At 44.4% G+C, this 15175-nt stretch overlaps 1 protein-coding gene across 2 annotated transcripts in view; it reads left to right on the forward strand.

Moving 5' to 3' along the window:
• Window positions 1-15175, forward strand: part of DPP10 (dipeptidyl peptidase like 10) — a 512154-nt gene that overhangs the window by 224456 nt on the left and 272523 nt on the right. For both annotated transcript variants that reach the window (XM_060262084.1, XM_060262085.1), the window contains one exon: window positions 11793-11872. In XM_060262084.1, coding sequence (XP_060118067.1) covers window positions 11793-11872 — 80 coding nt within the window. The remainder of the gene's footprint in view (window positions 1-11792; window positions 11873-15175) is intronic.

A 15175-nucleotide genomic window follows, 5' to 3' on the forward strand; every position in this document is an offset into this window, starting at 1 on the left:
ATTGGGAAAGCATAGCCAACCAGTGCTCCATTGGACATAGGGGTCGTGATCACTGTACCAACAAATTTGCAACACCACAGGGAATCTTGCAGTGGGTGACACAACAAAGACCTTCCTTTCCCAATGATCCCCCATCCCCACCGGCATCAGCTCAATCTCAAGAGTTCAGAGGTCTCCTCACATGGTGGTCCCATCCATCTGTTAAAATCTGATGGCTTCCTTAAGTTTCATCACATTTAGTTAAAGCCCTACTACATCCAGAGTCCAGCAATGCTTGGACCCAGACATGAGTTCCTTGCGTTGGGTTCACTAGGGTTATAGGGATATAGAACAAAGTTCCTTTAGTCCTCACCTGAGGTGGCACACTGATCTCTTGGACCTGCTAGCTAGCACACTTCACAGCAGGTCTTGGCTGTTTCCCAATGGCCATGGCAAGAGCTGGAGGAACTTCCCAATCCCTGGTTCTCTGAACCACTAGGGTTCCCAGCTGCTGCAGTTTCCTTGCTTGCCCACATAATGGTTCTGCCTGTCTTGACTTTTGACTATGCCTTTGTTTGGGCTTCTTTCAATCCACTGAGGAAATACCCTGCTTTGGCTGTCACTTTTCTCCACTTCTCTCTCTGGTTCTGGAGTTGGAGCAGTTCTACCACTTGCTCATGATTCTCAATTTCACAGGCTAGTTGGATCCATCCCAGGAGAGTCCACATGTTATCTTGGACCATTACCTTAGCCACAAGATCAGGGTTTAGGCCAGTGCAGTAGAATTCAATCTTCACCAACTCCGTTCAGTCTCTCAGCTTAGCCATATACACCCAGAAAATGCTTGCACCAACTTGTTCCCCTGTCACATGCATCTCAGCTTGTTTTGAGCCCTTTGCTCCTCAAGAGGATCCTCAAACTCCCCTTGGAGTGCACACATAAGGTCTCTCACACCCTGTAGCTCTGTAGTCCTGGACTCATACCTGGCGACATACTGCTTTGCTGCCACTGCCACCACCCCCGAGCCTGGAATCCAGGTAACTTACTCGGCTGGCATCATCCAGAAAGTGTGGCCCCACTCTTTGCATAATAAAGTAACTCAGCTCTTCTGGGTCCCTGTCAAACTTGACTTCCAACCTACATTGGCCTAACAGCACTCTGGGTGCTGGCCTCACTGGGGGGAAGAGCAGTGGTGCTGGCACTGGAGGGCTGGGTGGTAGTGTTGGCAGCTGTTCTGCTGGGGGGGGGGGGTGGCAGCAATGGGTTCCCAGACAGTGGAGCCTGGCTTGGTTGATGCACAATTTGTATTGTCAGCAAGTCATAGACAACCACCATGAGATCCGTCATCTCCTCCATCAACTCTGCCATCTCTGCCCAGAACACTTGCACCAACCCAGTGGGGGCCATTTCTGATGGCTTTCCCTCAGTGTGGTCTTCCTCCTCATTGAGAATGTCTCCTCCCAGGAAAAAGCTATCTCTGAAGATCCGACCTCATCACCATTCCCTCCTGCCCAATGATACTTGAGATGCCCACACCAGTGGGATCTTCACAAATCAATCCAATGAACCAATATTCCATTCAGGAACATGAGATTTGGCCCCAGTATCCACTTTCTCCAGCTGTGGTTCATTGGGCCCACACTCGTCTGCGGGGACTTTTGTGATGTCATCACCTTGCTCTTATCGAGTGGTTTCTGTTTTCTGCCATTGTTTGGGTCTTAGAATCATAGAATCATAAAGTTGGAAGGGACTTCTAGGGTCATCTAGCCCAGCCCCCTGCACAATGAGGAAACTCACAAACACCTCCCCCTAAATTTACAGGATCTTCATTGCTGTCAGATGGCCATCTAGCCTCTGTTTAAAAACCTTCAAGGAAGAAGCACTCACCACCTCCCAAGGAAGCCTGTTCCACTGAGGAATCACTCTAACAAGAACATAAGAGAAGCCATGTTAGATCAGGCCAATGGCCCATCCAGTCCAACACTCTGTGTCACACAGTGGCAAAAAAAATTGATATATATACACACACTGTGGCTAATAGCCAGGTCAGGAAGTTCTTCCTAATGTTGAGCCAGAAACTCTTTTGATTTAATTTCAACCCATTAGTTCTGGTCCTACCTTCCGGAGCCACAGAAAACAATTTCACACCATCCTATATATGACAGCCCTTCAAGTACTTGAAGATGATGATCATATCACCTCTTAGCCACCTCCTCTCCAGGCTAAACATCCCCAGCTCCTTCAACCTTTCTTCATAGGACTTGGTCTCCAGACCTCTCACCATCTTTGTCACCCTCCTCTGGACCCGTTCCAGCTTGTCTATATCCTTCTTAAAACGTTGAACCCAAAACTGAACACAATACTCCAGGTGAGGTCTTACCAGAGCATAAGAACATAAGAACATAAGAGAAGCCATGTTAGATCAGGCCAATGGCCCATCCAGTCCAACATTCTGTGTCACACAGCGGCCAAATATATATATATATATATATATATATATATATATATATATATATATGTGTGTGTGTATATATATATATATATATATATATATATATATATATATATATATACACACACACACACACACACACACATATATACACATATATACACACACACACACACACTGTGGCTAATAGCCACTGATGGACCTCTGCTCCATATTTTTATCTAACCTTTTCTTGAAGGTGGCTATGCTTGTGGACGCCACCACCTCCTGTGGCAGTGAATTCCACATGTTAATCACCCTTTGGGTGAAGAAATACTTCCTTTTATCCGTTTTAACCTGTCTGCTCAGCAATTTCATCGAATGCCCACGAGTTCTTGTATTGTGAGAAAGGGAGAAAAGTACTTCTTTCTCTACTTTCTCCATCCCATGCATTATCTTGTAAACTTCTATCATGTCACCCCTCAGTCGACGTTTCTCCAAGCTAAAGAGCCCTAAGCGTTTCAACCTTTCTTCATAGGGAAGGTGTTCCAGCCCTTTAATCATTTTAGTTGCCCTTTTCTGAACTTTCTCCAATGCTATAATATCCTTTTTGAGGTGCGGCGACCAGAACTGCACACAGTACTCCAAATGACACCGCACCATCGATTTATACAGAGGCATTATGATACTGGCTGATTTGTTTTCAATTCCCTTCCTAATAATTCCCAGCATGGCGTTGGCCTTTTTTATTGCAAACGCACACTGTCTTGACATTTTCAGTGAATTATCTACCATGACCCCAAGATCTCTCTCTTGGTCTGTCTCTGCCAGTTCACACCCCATCAACTTGTATTTGTAGCTGGGATTCTTGGCCCCAATGTGCATTACTTTGCACTTGGCCACATTGAACCGCATCTGCCACGTTGACGCCCACTCACCCAGCCTCAACAGATCCCTTTGGAGTTCCTCACAATCCTCTCTGGTTCTCACCACCCTGAACAATTTAGTGTCATCCGCAAATTTGGCCACTTCACTGCTCACTCCCAACTCTAAATCATTTATGAACAAGTTAAAGGAAGAGGATGGGACCCAGTACCGAGCCCTGCGGCACCCCACTGCTTACCGTCCTCCACTGTAAATCAACAGTGTGATGTAGTGGCTAAAATGGCAAATGCAATTTTGAGCTGTATCAACAGAAGCATAGTGTCCAGATCACATCACGTGACTCATTACACTGTTGACTCATGTTCAGCATATGATCCACTAAGACCCCTAGATCCTTTTCGCACATATTACTGCTAGACAAGTCTCCCCCATCCTATAACCATGCATTGGATTTTTCCTACCTAAATGCAGAACTTTACATTTATTCCTTTTAAAATTCATTTTATTGGTTTTAGCCCAGTTTTCCAGCCTGTCAAGGTCATCCTGTTTCTGTCTTCTTCTGTGTTTGCAGCCCCTCCCAATTTAGTATCATCTGCAAATTTAATAAGCATTCGCTTGGAAGTCTTGGTTCTTTCAGTCAGATCAGGTGTGAAGGAAAAAGATTTCTGGCCAAATGTGAGATTTTGCCAAGTAACACTCAGATAGACTTTGACTATGAAGGCCTAGGAAAGCTTTATTGATTTGTTGCAAGTGCAGACCTCTCACTTAAGAAGGCTTTGCTAGGAATAAAAGTGAAAAGCACAGACACTGTTAAGTAACCCAAAAAAGTGTGGGCTTTCTAACTTTTTACAACACAGTTCACAGAGCCCTCAACCTCTTACCTCTTGAGAAACAAAAGGCATTCTCAGCCCTCCTGCCCAGATGGTTTGAGGGAGGCTCTCGCATTCTCAGGCAGTCAGTAACATCTGCTCTGGGGAAGACCCAATAACCTTCACATAGGCATAACCTTCAGCATAGCAAAGTAATGATACAAAGAGGAATATGACAGGAGACAGAACATGTATCTGCCCCCTATGGCTGCTCCTCTGGGAGACAACCTATGTCCTTGGTCATTGATCCTCTGGCTGTTCTGCTGGGCTGCCACCTTCAACTCTTTTACCCTCCAAAGCAGAAAGACAGGTTCATCTATATGTGGGCTGCCTGTCTCATCTGGTGTCCCTTTTTGCCACCTTAGCCAGAGTTGGGGGCAGAGATCAACTTCCATCCCACTCCAGGGCATGGGGCATAGATCTACTCTGATCTATAGCACTGTAACTTTGAGAACAGATTTTTCTAATTAGTTTTATGGGACTGCCCTTGCAAACTGTCTGGAAACTTGAGTTGGTGCAAAAGGCTGCTGTAGCTGGGTTACTAACCAGTTTGTTTGTTTATTTGCCACCTTTCTACCTTGTAGAACTCAGGTGGTTTACAATGTAAATAAAACAATAAAGATTGAAAAACTCTAAAAAGACCACAGTTTATTTTGGTATGATCATATTACACCTATGCTTCAGCAGTTTCACTTGTAACCTATTTGCTTCTGGGCACCATGCATGAGATTAGTTGTTACCTTAAAAATCCTTCATGACCTGAGACACACATCTCTAATGGACCACTATAGCACAGAAGCAGCAGCAGGGGCTAGAAGAAGTTGCACCTATTTGGCCAAGGGCCTCCAGCTGGCCATATGCAAACTCAGAAGGTGTAAACCAAGACAAGGAAGGCGTTAATGGTCAGAGAAGGGAGGGGGAGTACTGAGCTTGGAAGCATGGGTGGAACCCCAGGGATAAAAAGAGAGATGTTAGGAGACACATGGGAGGGGAGGAAGGCAAGCTCACTGGGAAAGGCTGAGAACGTACAGAGAAGGGAGGAATTCAGTAGAGCCTTCTGAGGTATTAAAGTGACAAAGTGGGTGGTTCATAGGAATTGCCAATGTAGGTTGGAAGTCAAGTCTCAGGATCCTGTGGATGAGAAGCCTGGAGTTTCTGCTCCCCAATATAAGGAGAGGAAAGTGGTGGTGATTGGAGACTCCTTGCTCAGAGGGGTGGAGCCCAAAGTTTGCTGATTGGACTTGTCATTCCAAGAGGTCTGCTGTCTGCCGGGTGCATACATCCAGGATGTGATGGAAAGGATTGGAAGACTTATCAAGTCCACGGATTACTACCCTTTCTTGCTGATCCATGTGGAAATGAATGATATTGCCCGTCATAGCCCTGAACGTATTAGAAAAGACTATGTGGCTCTGGGTCATAGAATCATAGAGTTGGAAGGGTCCTCCAGGGTCATCTAGTCCAACCCCCTACACAATGCAGGAAACTCACAAACACCTCCCCCTAATTTATTTGAAGATGTAGGAGCTGGGCACACAGGTTGTGTTCTCATCAGTTCTTCCTGTTGAAGGCTGTGGTTTAGGATGAGAAAGAAGAATACTTCAAATAAATCTGGCTATGTCGATGGTGTCATCAGGAAAGATTCAGACTTCTGGACCATGGCTTACGCTTTCAAGATGGTGGTTTTCTATTGGGAGATGGTTTACACCTTAAGGCGGTAGGGAAAATGGTGTTTGGTAACAGCCTTGCTAACCTAATAAGGAGTACTTTAAACTAAATTGTATGGGGGAGCAAGACAATAATTCAAAGCCTCATATGATGCCAGAAACTGGGGATAAGAACACTAGAGATTTGCAGAGTGGTGCATACACTAGGTAATGTTAACTTGCAGGTATGTACGAAAACTAAACCCTCAGGATGCATAAAACATAGATTCCGATGTGTCTACACTAATGCACAGAGTATGGGAAACAAACAGGAGGAACTGGAAGTCCTAATACAGGAAGGAGACTATGACATAGTAGGCCTTACTGAAACTTGATGGGATGATACTCACAACTGGAATATTAGGATTCAGTGTTACAACTTATTTAAAAGAGACAGGTAAATGAGAAATGCGGAGGCATAGCAGTATATGTGAAGGAGGTATATACTTGTGAGAAAATATGTGAATCTGAGCATGGCAGCTCAGTTGAGAGTCTCTGGGTAAAAATAAAAGGAGTAAGAAATAACAGTGATATTATGGTGGGGATTTGCTACAGACCACCGAGCCAGGCAGAGGACTTGGATGAGATACTCCTACAACAGATTGCAAAGTTCTCCAAGAGAAGGTACACAGTGTGATCATGGGAGATTTCAGTTACCTGGACATCTGTTGGAAGTCCAACTCTGCTAAAAATGAAAGGTCAAATAGACTCCTGACTTGTCTTGCTGACAACTTCCTTTTCCAGAAAGTGAAGAAGGAAACAAAGGGATCTGCTATCTTGGACTCGATTCTCACCAACAAAGAAGAATTGATTGAAGAAGTGGAAATAGTGGGCACCCTGAGCAGTAGTGACCATGTGATTTTGGAATTTAAAATCTTCAGGAATCATAGAATCATAAAGTTAGAAGGGACCTCTAGGGAAGGGAAAAGCTAAACATAGTCAGATTTATAGGATGGACTTCAGAAAGGCAAACTTCAATAAACTTAGAACTATGCTGACTAAAATCCCATGGCCAGAAATACTTAAGAAGAAGGGTGTTCAAGAGGGGTGGAAGTTTCTTAAAAGCGAAATACTGAAAGCACAATCACAGATGATTCCTATGAGAAGAAAAAATGGAAAAAGCCTAAAGAAGCCAAGTTGGCTCCATAAACAGCTTTCTAAATACTTGAGATATAAAAAATACTCCTTTCGGAATTGGAAGGAGGGTCTTGTAACCAAGGATGAATATAAACAAATCACCAGTGCTTGTAGAGAAAAAGTTAGGAAAGCTAAAGCTCAGTATGAGCTTAGGCTGGCCAAAGATGCTAAAAAGAACAAAAATGGGATCTTTTCTTATGTTCAGAGTAGGAAAAAAAGCAAGAACATGGTAGGCCCATTGCGAGGGCAGGAAAGTGAAATTGTAATGGGTAATGGAGAGAGGGCGGAACTGCTCAATTCCTACTTTTCCTCTCTTCTGAGGGAAACAGTGCTCAACATGGCAAAAACAACATATAAGGAGGGTATGAAGTTCCAGCCTTGGATCAGCATAGGGGTAGTACATAAACACCTAGTTTCTTTAAATGAAACTAAGTCCTCAGGGCCAGATGAATTGCATCCAAGGGTTCTAAAAGAGCTTGCGGATGTAATTAATGAGCCTCTGGCTATTATTTTTGAAAATTCTTGCAGAACAGGAGAGGTGTCGGAAGATTGGAGGCTGGCGAATGTTGTCCCCATCTTCAAGAAAGGGAGAAAAAAGAGGATTCTGGTAACTACCAACCCGTCAACTTGATGTCTATACCTGGAAATGTTTTACAACAAATCATCAGTCAGTCTTGGAACATTTAGAAAGCATGGCTGTGATTGCTAAGAGCCAGCAAGGGTTTCTCAAGAACAAGTCATGTCAGACTAACCTAATCTCTTTTTTTGAGAAAGTGACTACCTTGCTAGATCAGGGGAATGCTGTAGACATTGACAGGCTGGAAAATTGGGCTAAAACCAATAAAATGAATTTTAACAGGGATAAATGTAAAGTTCTGCATTTAGGTAGGAAAAATCCCATGCATAGTTATAGGATGGGGGAGACTTGTCTTAGCAGTAATATATGCAAAAAGGATCTAGGGGTCTTAGTGGATCATACGCTGAACATGAGTCAACAGTGTGATGCGGTGGCTAAAAAGGCAAATGCAATTTTGGGCTGTTTCAACAGAAGTATAGTGTCCAGATCGCGTGAAGTGATGGTATCGCTTTACTCTGCTTTGGTAAGATCTCACCTTGAGTATTGTGTTCAGTTTTGGGCAGCACATTTTAAGAAGGATATAGACAAGCTGGAACAGGTCCAGAGGAGGCAGTGAAGATGGTGAGGAGTGTGGAGACCATGAAGAAAGGTTGAAGGAGCTGGGGATGTTTAGCCTGGAGATTAATAATAATAATAATAATAATAATACCTTTCATTTATATCCCGCCCTCCCCGCCGAAGCAGGCTCAGGGCGGCTAACAACAAAGTTCAAATATACATAATACAAAACAACATTTTAAACCATAATTAATTAAAACTATTAAAATTCTAAAACAGTAAAATTGAATTGTGCTATTGTCCAGATGGCAACCTTAATTAGCAGTTCTAGTCTGCGAAGGCCATTCGAAACAAACTAGTCTTATAAGCCCTGCGGAATTGCTCAAGGTCCCGCAGGGCTCGTCTTTCTTCTGGAAGTTGGTTCCACAGCTGTGGGGCCATAACAGAAAAAGCCCGGTTACGGGTACTTTGAAGTTTTACTTCTTTTGGCCTGGGGATAGTCAGCAGGTTCTTCCCTGCTGACCTCAGTGCTCTCTGGGGTTCATGTGGGGAGAGATGGTCCCTAAGGTAGGCAGGTCCTCGGCCATATAGGGCTTTAAAGGTAATGACCAGCACTTTGTAACGAATCCGGTAAGTAACTGGCAGCCAGTGCAGTTCACGCAATCCTGGCCATATGTGCTCCCACTTTGGGAGCCCCAGCAGTAACCTAGCGGCCGCGTTCTGCACTAGCTGCAGCTTCCGGGTTCAGCACAGAGGCAGCCCCATGTAGAGGGCATTACAGTAATCCAATCTCGAGGTGACCGTTGCATGGATCACTGTTGCCAGGTCCCGACGCTCTAGGAAGGGGGCCAACTGCCTCGCCCACCTCAGATGAAAAAAGGCTGACTTGGCTGTGGCTGCTATCTGGGCCTCCATTGATAGTGAAGGCTCCAGTAGAACTCCCAGGCTCTTGACCTGGCGCGCCGCCATCAGCGGCGCCCCATCAAAAACTGGGAGAGATAATTCTCCTCCCAGAGCGCCCCGACCCAAGCAAAGGACCTCTGTCTTCGCTGGATTCAGTTTCAGCCCGCTCAGTCTTAACCAAGTTGCCACAGCCTGCAGTGCCAGGTCCAAATTCCCTGGGACACATCCAGGCCGGCTGTCCATTAGCAGATAGAGCTGGGTGTCATCTGCATATTGGTGACACCCAAGCCCATACCTCCTGGCAATCTGGGCAAGGGGGCGCATATAGATATTAAATAGCATCGGCGATAGAACTGCTCCCTGAGGCACCCCACAATGTAGTGTGCGTCTCTGGGAAAGCTCTCCCCCAATTGCCACCCTTTGTCCCCGATCTTCGAGGAAGGAGGAAAGCCATTGTAAGGCCAACCCCCGAACCCCGACATCGGCGAGGCGGCGGGTCAGTAGCCGGTGGTTGACCGTGTCGAACGCAGCTGACAGGTCTAACTACATCAGCACCGCCACACTGCCTCGATCCAGATGCCGCTGAAGGTCATCCGCCAAGGCGACCAGCACTGTTTCCATCCCATGACCTGGACGAAAACCAGACTGGCAAGGGTCCAGGATGGAAGCGTCATCCAGAAAACCCTGCAACTGCAACGCCACTGCCCTCTCTATGATTTTACCTAAAAACGGTAAATTCGAGACCGGCCGGTAGTTCGCCAATTTGGCCGGGTCTGCTGTAGTCTTTTTCAGGAGGGGAAGGACCAGGGCCTCTTTTAGAGGTGTTGGAAAGAGCCCCTCCAAGAAGGATCTGTTTATGATGTCCCGTAAAGGACATCCAAGCTCCCTCAGGCAAGGTTTAATCAGCCAAGAGGGGCACGGGTCCAAATCACAAGTTGTTGGGCGTGCAGAGGAGAGAATTCCGTCGACTTCCTCTAGGCTGAGCGGGTCGAAATGATCCAAGACTAAACCAGAAGACAGGCACGGAGCCTCCAGTTCATGTACTGTATCCAATGTGATGGGCAGGTCCTGGCGGAGCGACGTGATTTTGTCTGCAAAGAATTTTGCAAAAGCCTCACAGCCTATCTCCAATTCTCTAACGTTTGGCCTGCCCTGAGGCAGTGTGGTTAGGTCTCCAATTATTCTAAACAATTGAGCCGGGCGCGAATTTGCAGACGCAATCTTGGCTGCGAAGTAATCTTTTTTCGCAGCCTTGAGTGCCATCTCATAAGACCTCATAAACGATCTGTAGGATGTTCTCGCTGCTTCGTCATGAGTGCGCCGCCACTGCCTCTCTAGTCGTCTAAGCCCTTGCTTTAGCTGGCGTAACTCCAAGGTATACCATGGAGCCAGCTTCGAACGAGGGCGCAGAGGATGTCGAGGTGCGATCTCGTTGATTGCCCCAGACAGCCGATCTTGCCAGGCCTCGACTAAGGCATCAAGGGAATCGCCAGAGGGCCAGGGGTCCCGAAGGGCTATCTGGAACCATTCCGGGTCCATCAGACCCCGTGGGCGAGCCAAAATAGGCTCTCCGCCCTTACAGGGTTGGAGTGGCGTCTCCATACGAGCCTTGAGGGCTAAGTGATCCGACCATGGCACCGCCTCCATTGCGATATCGTTCACTTGAATCCCGGACGCAAAGATCAGGTCCAATGTGTGTCCTGCCTGATGCGTAGGAGTCGTAACAAATTGAGAGATTCCCAGTGTCGCCATGGAAGACACTAGGTCCATGAAGGAGGAGGCTGAGAGGTGATACGATTACCATCTTCAAGTACTTGAAGGGCTGTCGTATAAAGGATGGTGTGGAATTGTTTTTTGTGACCCCAGACGTTAGGACCAGAACCAATGGTTTGAAATTAAATCAAAAGAGCTTCCAGCTCAACATTAGGAAAGACTTCCTGACCGTTAGAGCGGTTCCTCAGTGGAACAGGCTTCCTCCGGAAGTGGTGGGCTCTACTACCTTGGAGATTAATGAACAGAAGCTAGATGACCATCTGACAGCAATGAAGATCCTGTAAATTTAGGGGGGGGGGGTGTATTTGTGAGTTTCCTGCATTGTGACATCAGGAAACTGGGAAGTTATCAAAATTTTGGCATATGATGAAAAAATGCAAAAGATGTTAGCATTTTTTCATCTATGCGGGTTAAATATCTCTGTGTTAACAAGACAGAATCCATTTTACTGGAAATAGCACATTTAATTCCATTCTCTTTTGACTCGATGACCCTGAAGGTCCCCTCCAACTCTATGATTCTTTGATTCTATGAGCTTGTATGAGTACCTGTATAGATTTTGCTCATTGCAACAAAGAGGAAATTAAATCTACAACTTCTCCAACATAAGCACCACTGTCAATCAGATACATTCAATAATTACTAAAGGTGCATTGAAATAATTCCACTTTGCAATTTTGTGGAAGAGAAAGTATAGGAACGCTCCATACAATATCTAGCAGGCTGTTCCAAAATGTGGGTTCCTCCTTGTCAACCTCCTCCACCATTTTTCCATCTCTGAAGTTTCTAGGCAAGATGTCAAATTGTGTGTGTGTGGGGGGGGGGAAGGTTGCTATGTAGACACCTTCAGCACTATGTATACAGAGTGAAGATGTCTGTCTTTTAAAAAGATTTTTAATCATCGTTATTATAATGTTATAATAACTAATCACATGGAGACGATGCAAATGAAGTAATGTTTGGTTTTCTTGTAGGCTAAGAGTGTGCGACATCTGACATCAGGAAACTGGGAAGTTATCAAAATTTTGGCATATGATGAAAAATCACAAAAGATGTGAGCATTTTTTTCCTTTATCTATGCAGGTTAAATACCTGTTTGTTAATAAGACAGAATCCATTTTACTGGAAATAGCACATTTAATACCATTCTCTTTTCAAGTGCTAAAATTAGCTACTATAAATACAAAATTTAATTCATGTAATCTGCCAACACACTGCAAGTACTATTCTCAGTTAAAGAAAAAGGCAAGATTGTAATATCTTTCAACTGCATTGATTGCATTAAAAGTAATTTAATGGCTGTATCAGGAAAATGAATTTCTTGAATGCATTCTAATTGAATTCAGGAAATAAAATGAATGCATCATTAGGAAGCTTATAAATAAACATATTAATTAAAATGGTTAAAATATTCTGTGTATTAATTTCATACATTAGGTTATTCTGGTATGTTTGTTAAAGGTCTTCATGCTTTTACAGAAGGGAAAGGAGAATTTCCTTTAAGTTTTAAAACGATAGAAATCGGCTCCCTGCCATGAAGAGGAGGAACCATCTTAAATCCGATGAAGATGGAGGTCCTGTATCTAAGCCATTGTGATCCGGGACCAGAGGTCTGTTTGCTGACCCTTGATGGAGTGCAGCTTATGCTGCTGCCCAAAGTTAAAAACTTAGGGGTGCTCTTGGATCCCTCTCTAACAATGGAGGCCCAAGTAGCTGCCACTGCCAAGTCAGCTTTCTACCATCTACGGATGGTGAGGCAGTTGGTCCCCTTTCTCAAATGCAACGACTTGGCAACTGCGATCCATGCTATGGTCACCTCGAGGCTGGATTACTGTAATTCCCTCTACATGGGGCTGCCCTTGTCCCAAATCCAACGACTCCAGCTAGTGTAGAATGCCACCGCCAGGCTGCTTATGGGAGTTCTTTTACGGGAACACATTCAGCCTGTGCTGAAAGCGCTGCACTGGCTACCAATAATGTACCAGATTTGCTTCAAGGTGCTGGTTTAACCTTTAAAGCCCTATGTGGCCAGGGTCCTGCATACCTTAGGGACCGTCTTTCCCTGCATATGCCCAGCGAGCACTTTGTTCTGGATCGCAAAATCTGCTGGTAATCCCCAGCGTCAAGGAAGTGAGGCTTCAGTCAACTAGAGCCAGGACCTTTTCCGCTGCTGCACCTAGCTGGTGGAATGAGTTGCCGGAGGACATTAGGGCCCTGTGAGAGCTCCCACAGGGCCTGTAAAACGGCACTCCTCCACCTTGCTTTCCCACAATGGCAACTTCCACAGCAATGAATTAGGCCCATAAACCAGAAATTTAACACCACTCTGGACTTCCTACTACACTATGGTGATCTGGGGTCCCTTTGGAACATCTAATACTGACCATTCAGTTATACTGCTACCATCGAAATTAACTGTTCCATGAATTAATGCACTAGCACCTACTGATATGTTGTTTTATAATTGATATTTTATAATTGTTTTTATGTTCCTATGTTTTATCGATGTTTTATCTTGTTCGGTCATTCTTTGACCCCAACCTGGGAGCCGCTCTGAGAGTGCCTTCGGTGGGGAGGGCAGGATAGAAATAAAATTAAATTAAAAATAAATTAAAAAATAAAGGTTCCTGCAATTTTAAATGACAATTCTATTAAAGGTTTTTAAGTGGCTTAAATTAATTTTTCAGCAGTCATCCTGAATGTTTTAGTTTCAAATGGGTGCATAGGCCAATTATCATTTTCAAGTGTAAAAGCCAGATATCACAAAGTTTTTATGCATATGGCAGATAATAAGAGCTGTAGCATATTAGGCAGAAAAATGTATAATGGACACAATTCTAGTCTTTATTTTTATTATTTTAATTTTATTTATTTGGCTTATATTCTGCCCTTTCCTGCGCGTAGGCTCAGGGCAGAGAACAACATGATTTAAAACAACAATTACTACTTACAGATTAAAATCATAAATAACAATATAGTAAAACCATTAAGACAACAATATACAACATAGGTGGCAATTCCAGTTGGGTACATTCAACATATCAATAAAGCTATAGGCCCAAGAATACAACAATAAGATGGGAGAAGTAAAGACAGCATCATAGCAAGGGAGGCCAAAATAGGTAGAATATGGATGCCTGCTGCTTCAACCAAAGGCCTGGCAGAATAGCTCTGTCTTACAAGCCCTATGAAACTATAGTTGGTTGGATAGGGCCTGGATCTCTATGGGGAGCTGATTCCACCAGGCTGGGGCCAAGGCTGAAAAAGACCCTGGTCGAGGCAAGACGGACATTCTTTGGGCCAAGGACAGTTAAAAGATGTTGTAAAGCAGATCGTAGTGATCTCCAGGACAAGTGTGGGGAGAGGCAGTCCTGCAGGTATATCAGTCCCAGGCCACATAAGGCTTTAAATGTCAGAACCAGAACCTTAAAGCAGATCCGGTACTCAACTGATAGCCAGTGCAGTTGGTGTAGCGCTGGCCGTATGCCTGCCCGCAAAGGCAATGCAGTTAACAGCCATGCCGCTGCATTTTGCACCAGCTGGAGTTTCTGGATCAGCCTTAAGGGCAAGCCTGCATAGAGCAAGTTACAGCAATCCAGTCTGGAAGTGACCATCATGTGGATCACTGTAGCTAAATCCTGGGGAGATAGGTAGGGTGCTAGCTGTCTGATCTGCTGAAGATAGTAAAAAGCAGATCGGGCAACTGCTGTGACCTAGGCCTCCATGGAAAGTGAGGCATCCAGTATCACTCCCAGGTTCTTCACCTTCTGAGCTGGCACAAGTGATGCACCATCTAGGGTTTTAAATAAAGATTTCAGGATTATGAAATTAAGATTGGAGCAATTGGGGGGGGGGGTTAAAATAATTATTAGATATAGTGCAGTGTATAATCATTCATTGTCATTTCCATTAGAGTTCTAGAGAATTTTCATAAGATTTAGTGCAGAATGAATAAGAGTATCTCTAATTATAGCAGTTTTCAGAAATGGAATCGCAAAGATAGGATTTGAAGCAGCAAGGATTTTATCCCATGGGGAAGGAAGGAAGGAAGGAAGGAAGGAAGGAAGGAAGGAAGGAAGGAAGAAAGAAAGAAAGAAAGAAAGAAAGAAAGAAAGAAAGAAAGAAAGAAAGAAAGAAAGAAAGAAAGAAAGAAAGAAAGAAAGAAAGAAAGAAAGAAAGAAAGAAAGAAAGAAAGAAAGAAAGATTTCCTTTGGGGGGGGGAACTGCCTGTTGTCCTTTAAGTATTTTCTGTACAATATATATCAGATGCTCTCAACTGTGACATAATTTTCCATATATAGAGCATTTTTGTGCACAATGCTTATCTCACAAAATACCGTTTATTTCACGACACTAC

This window comes from Heteronotia binoei, chromosome 21, assembly GCF_032191835.1.
Source record: "Heteronotia binoei isolate CCM8104 ecotype False Entrance Well chromosome 21, APGP_CSIRO_Hbin_v1, whole genome shotgun sequence".
Classification (NCBI taxonomy): domain Eukaryota; kingdom Metazoa; phylum Chordata; class Lepidosauria; order Squamata; family Gekkonidae; genus Heteronotia; species Heteronotia binoei.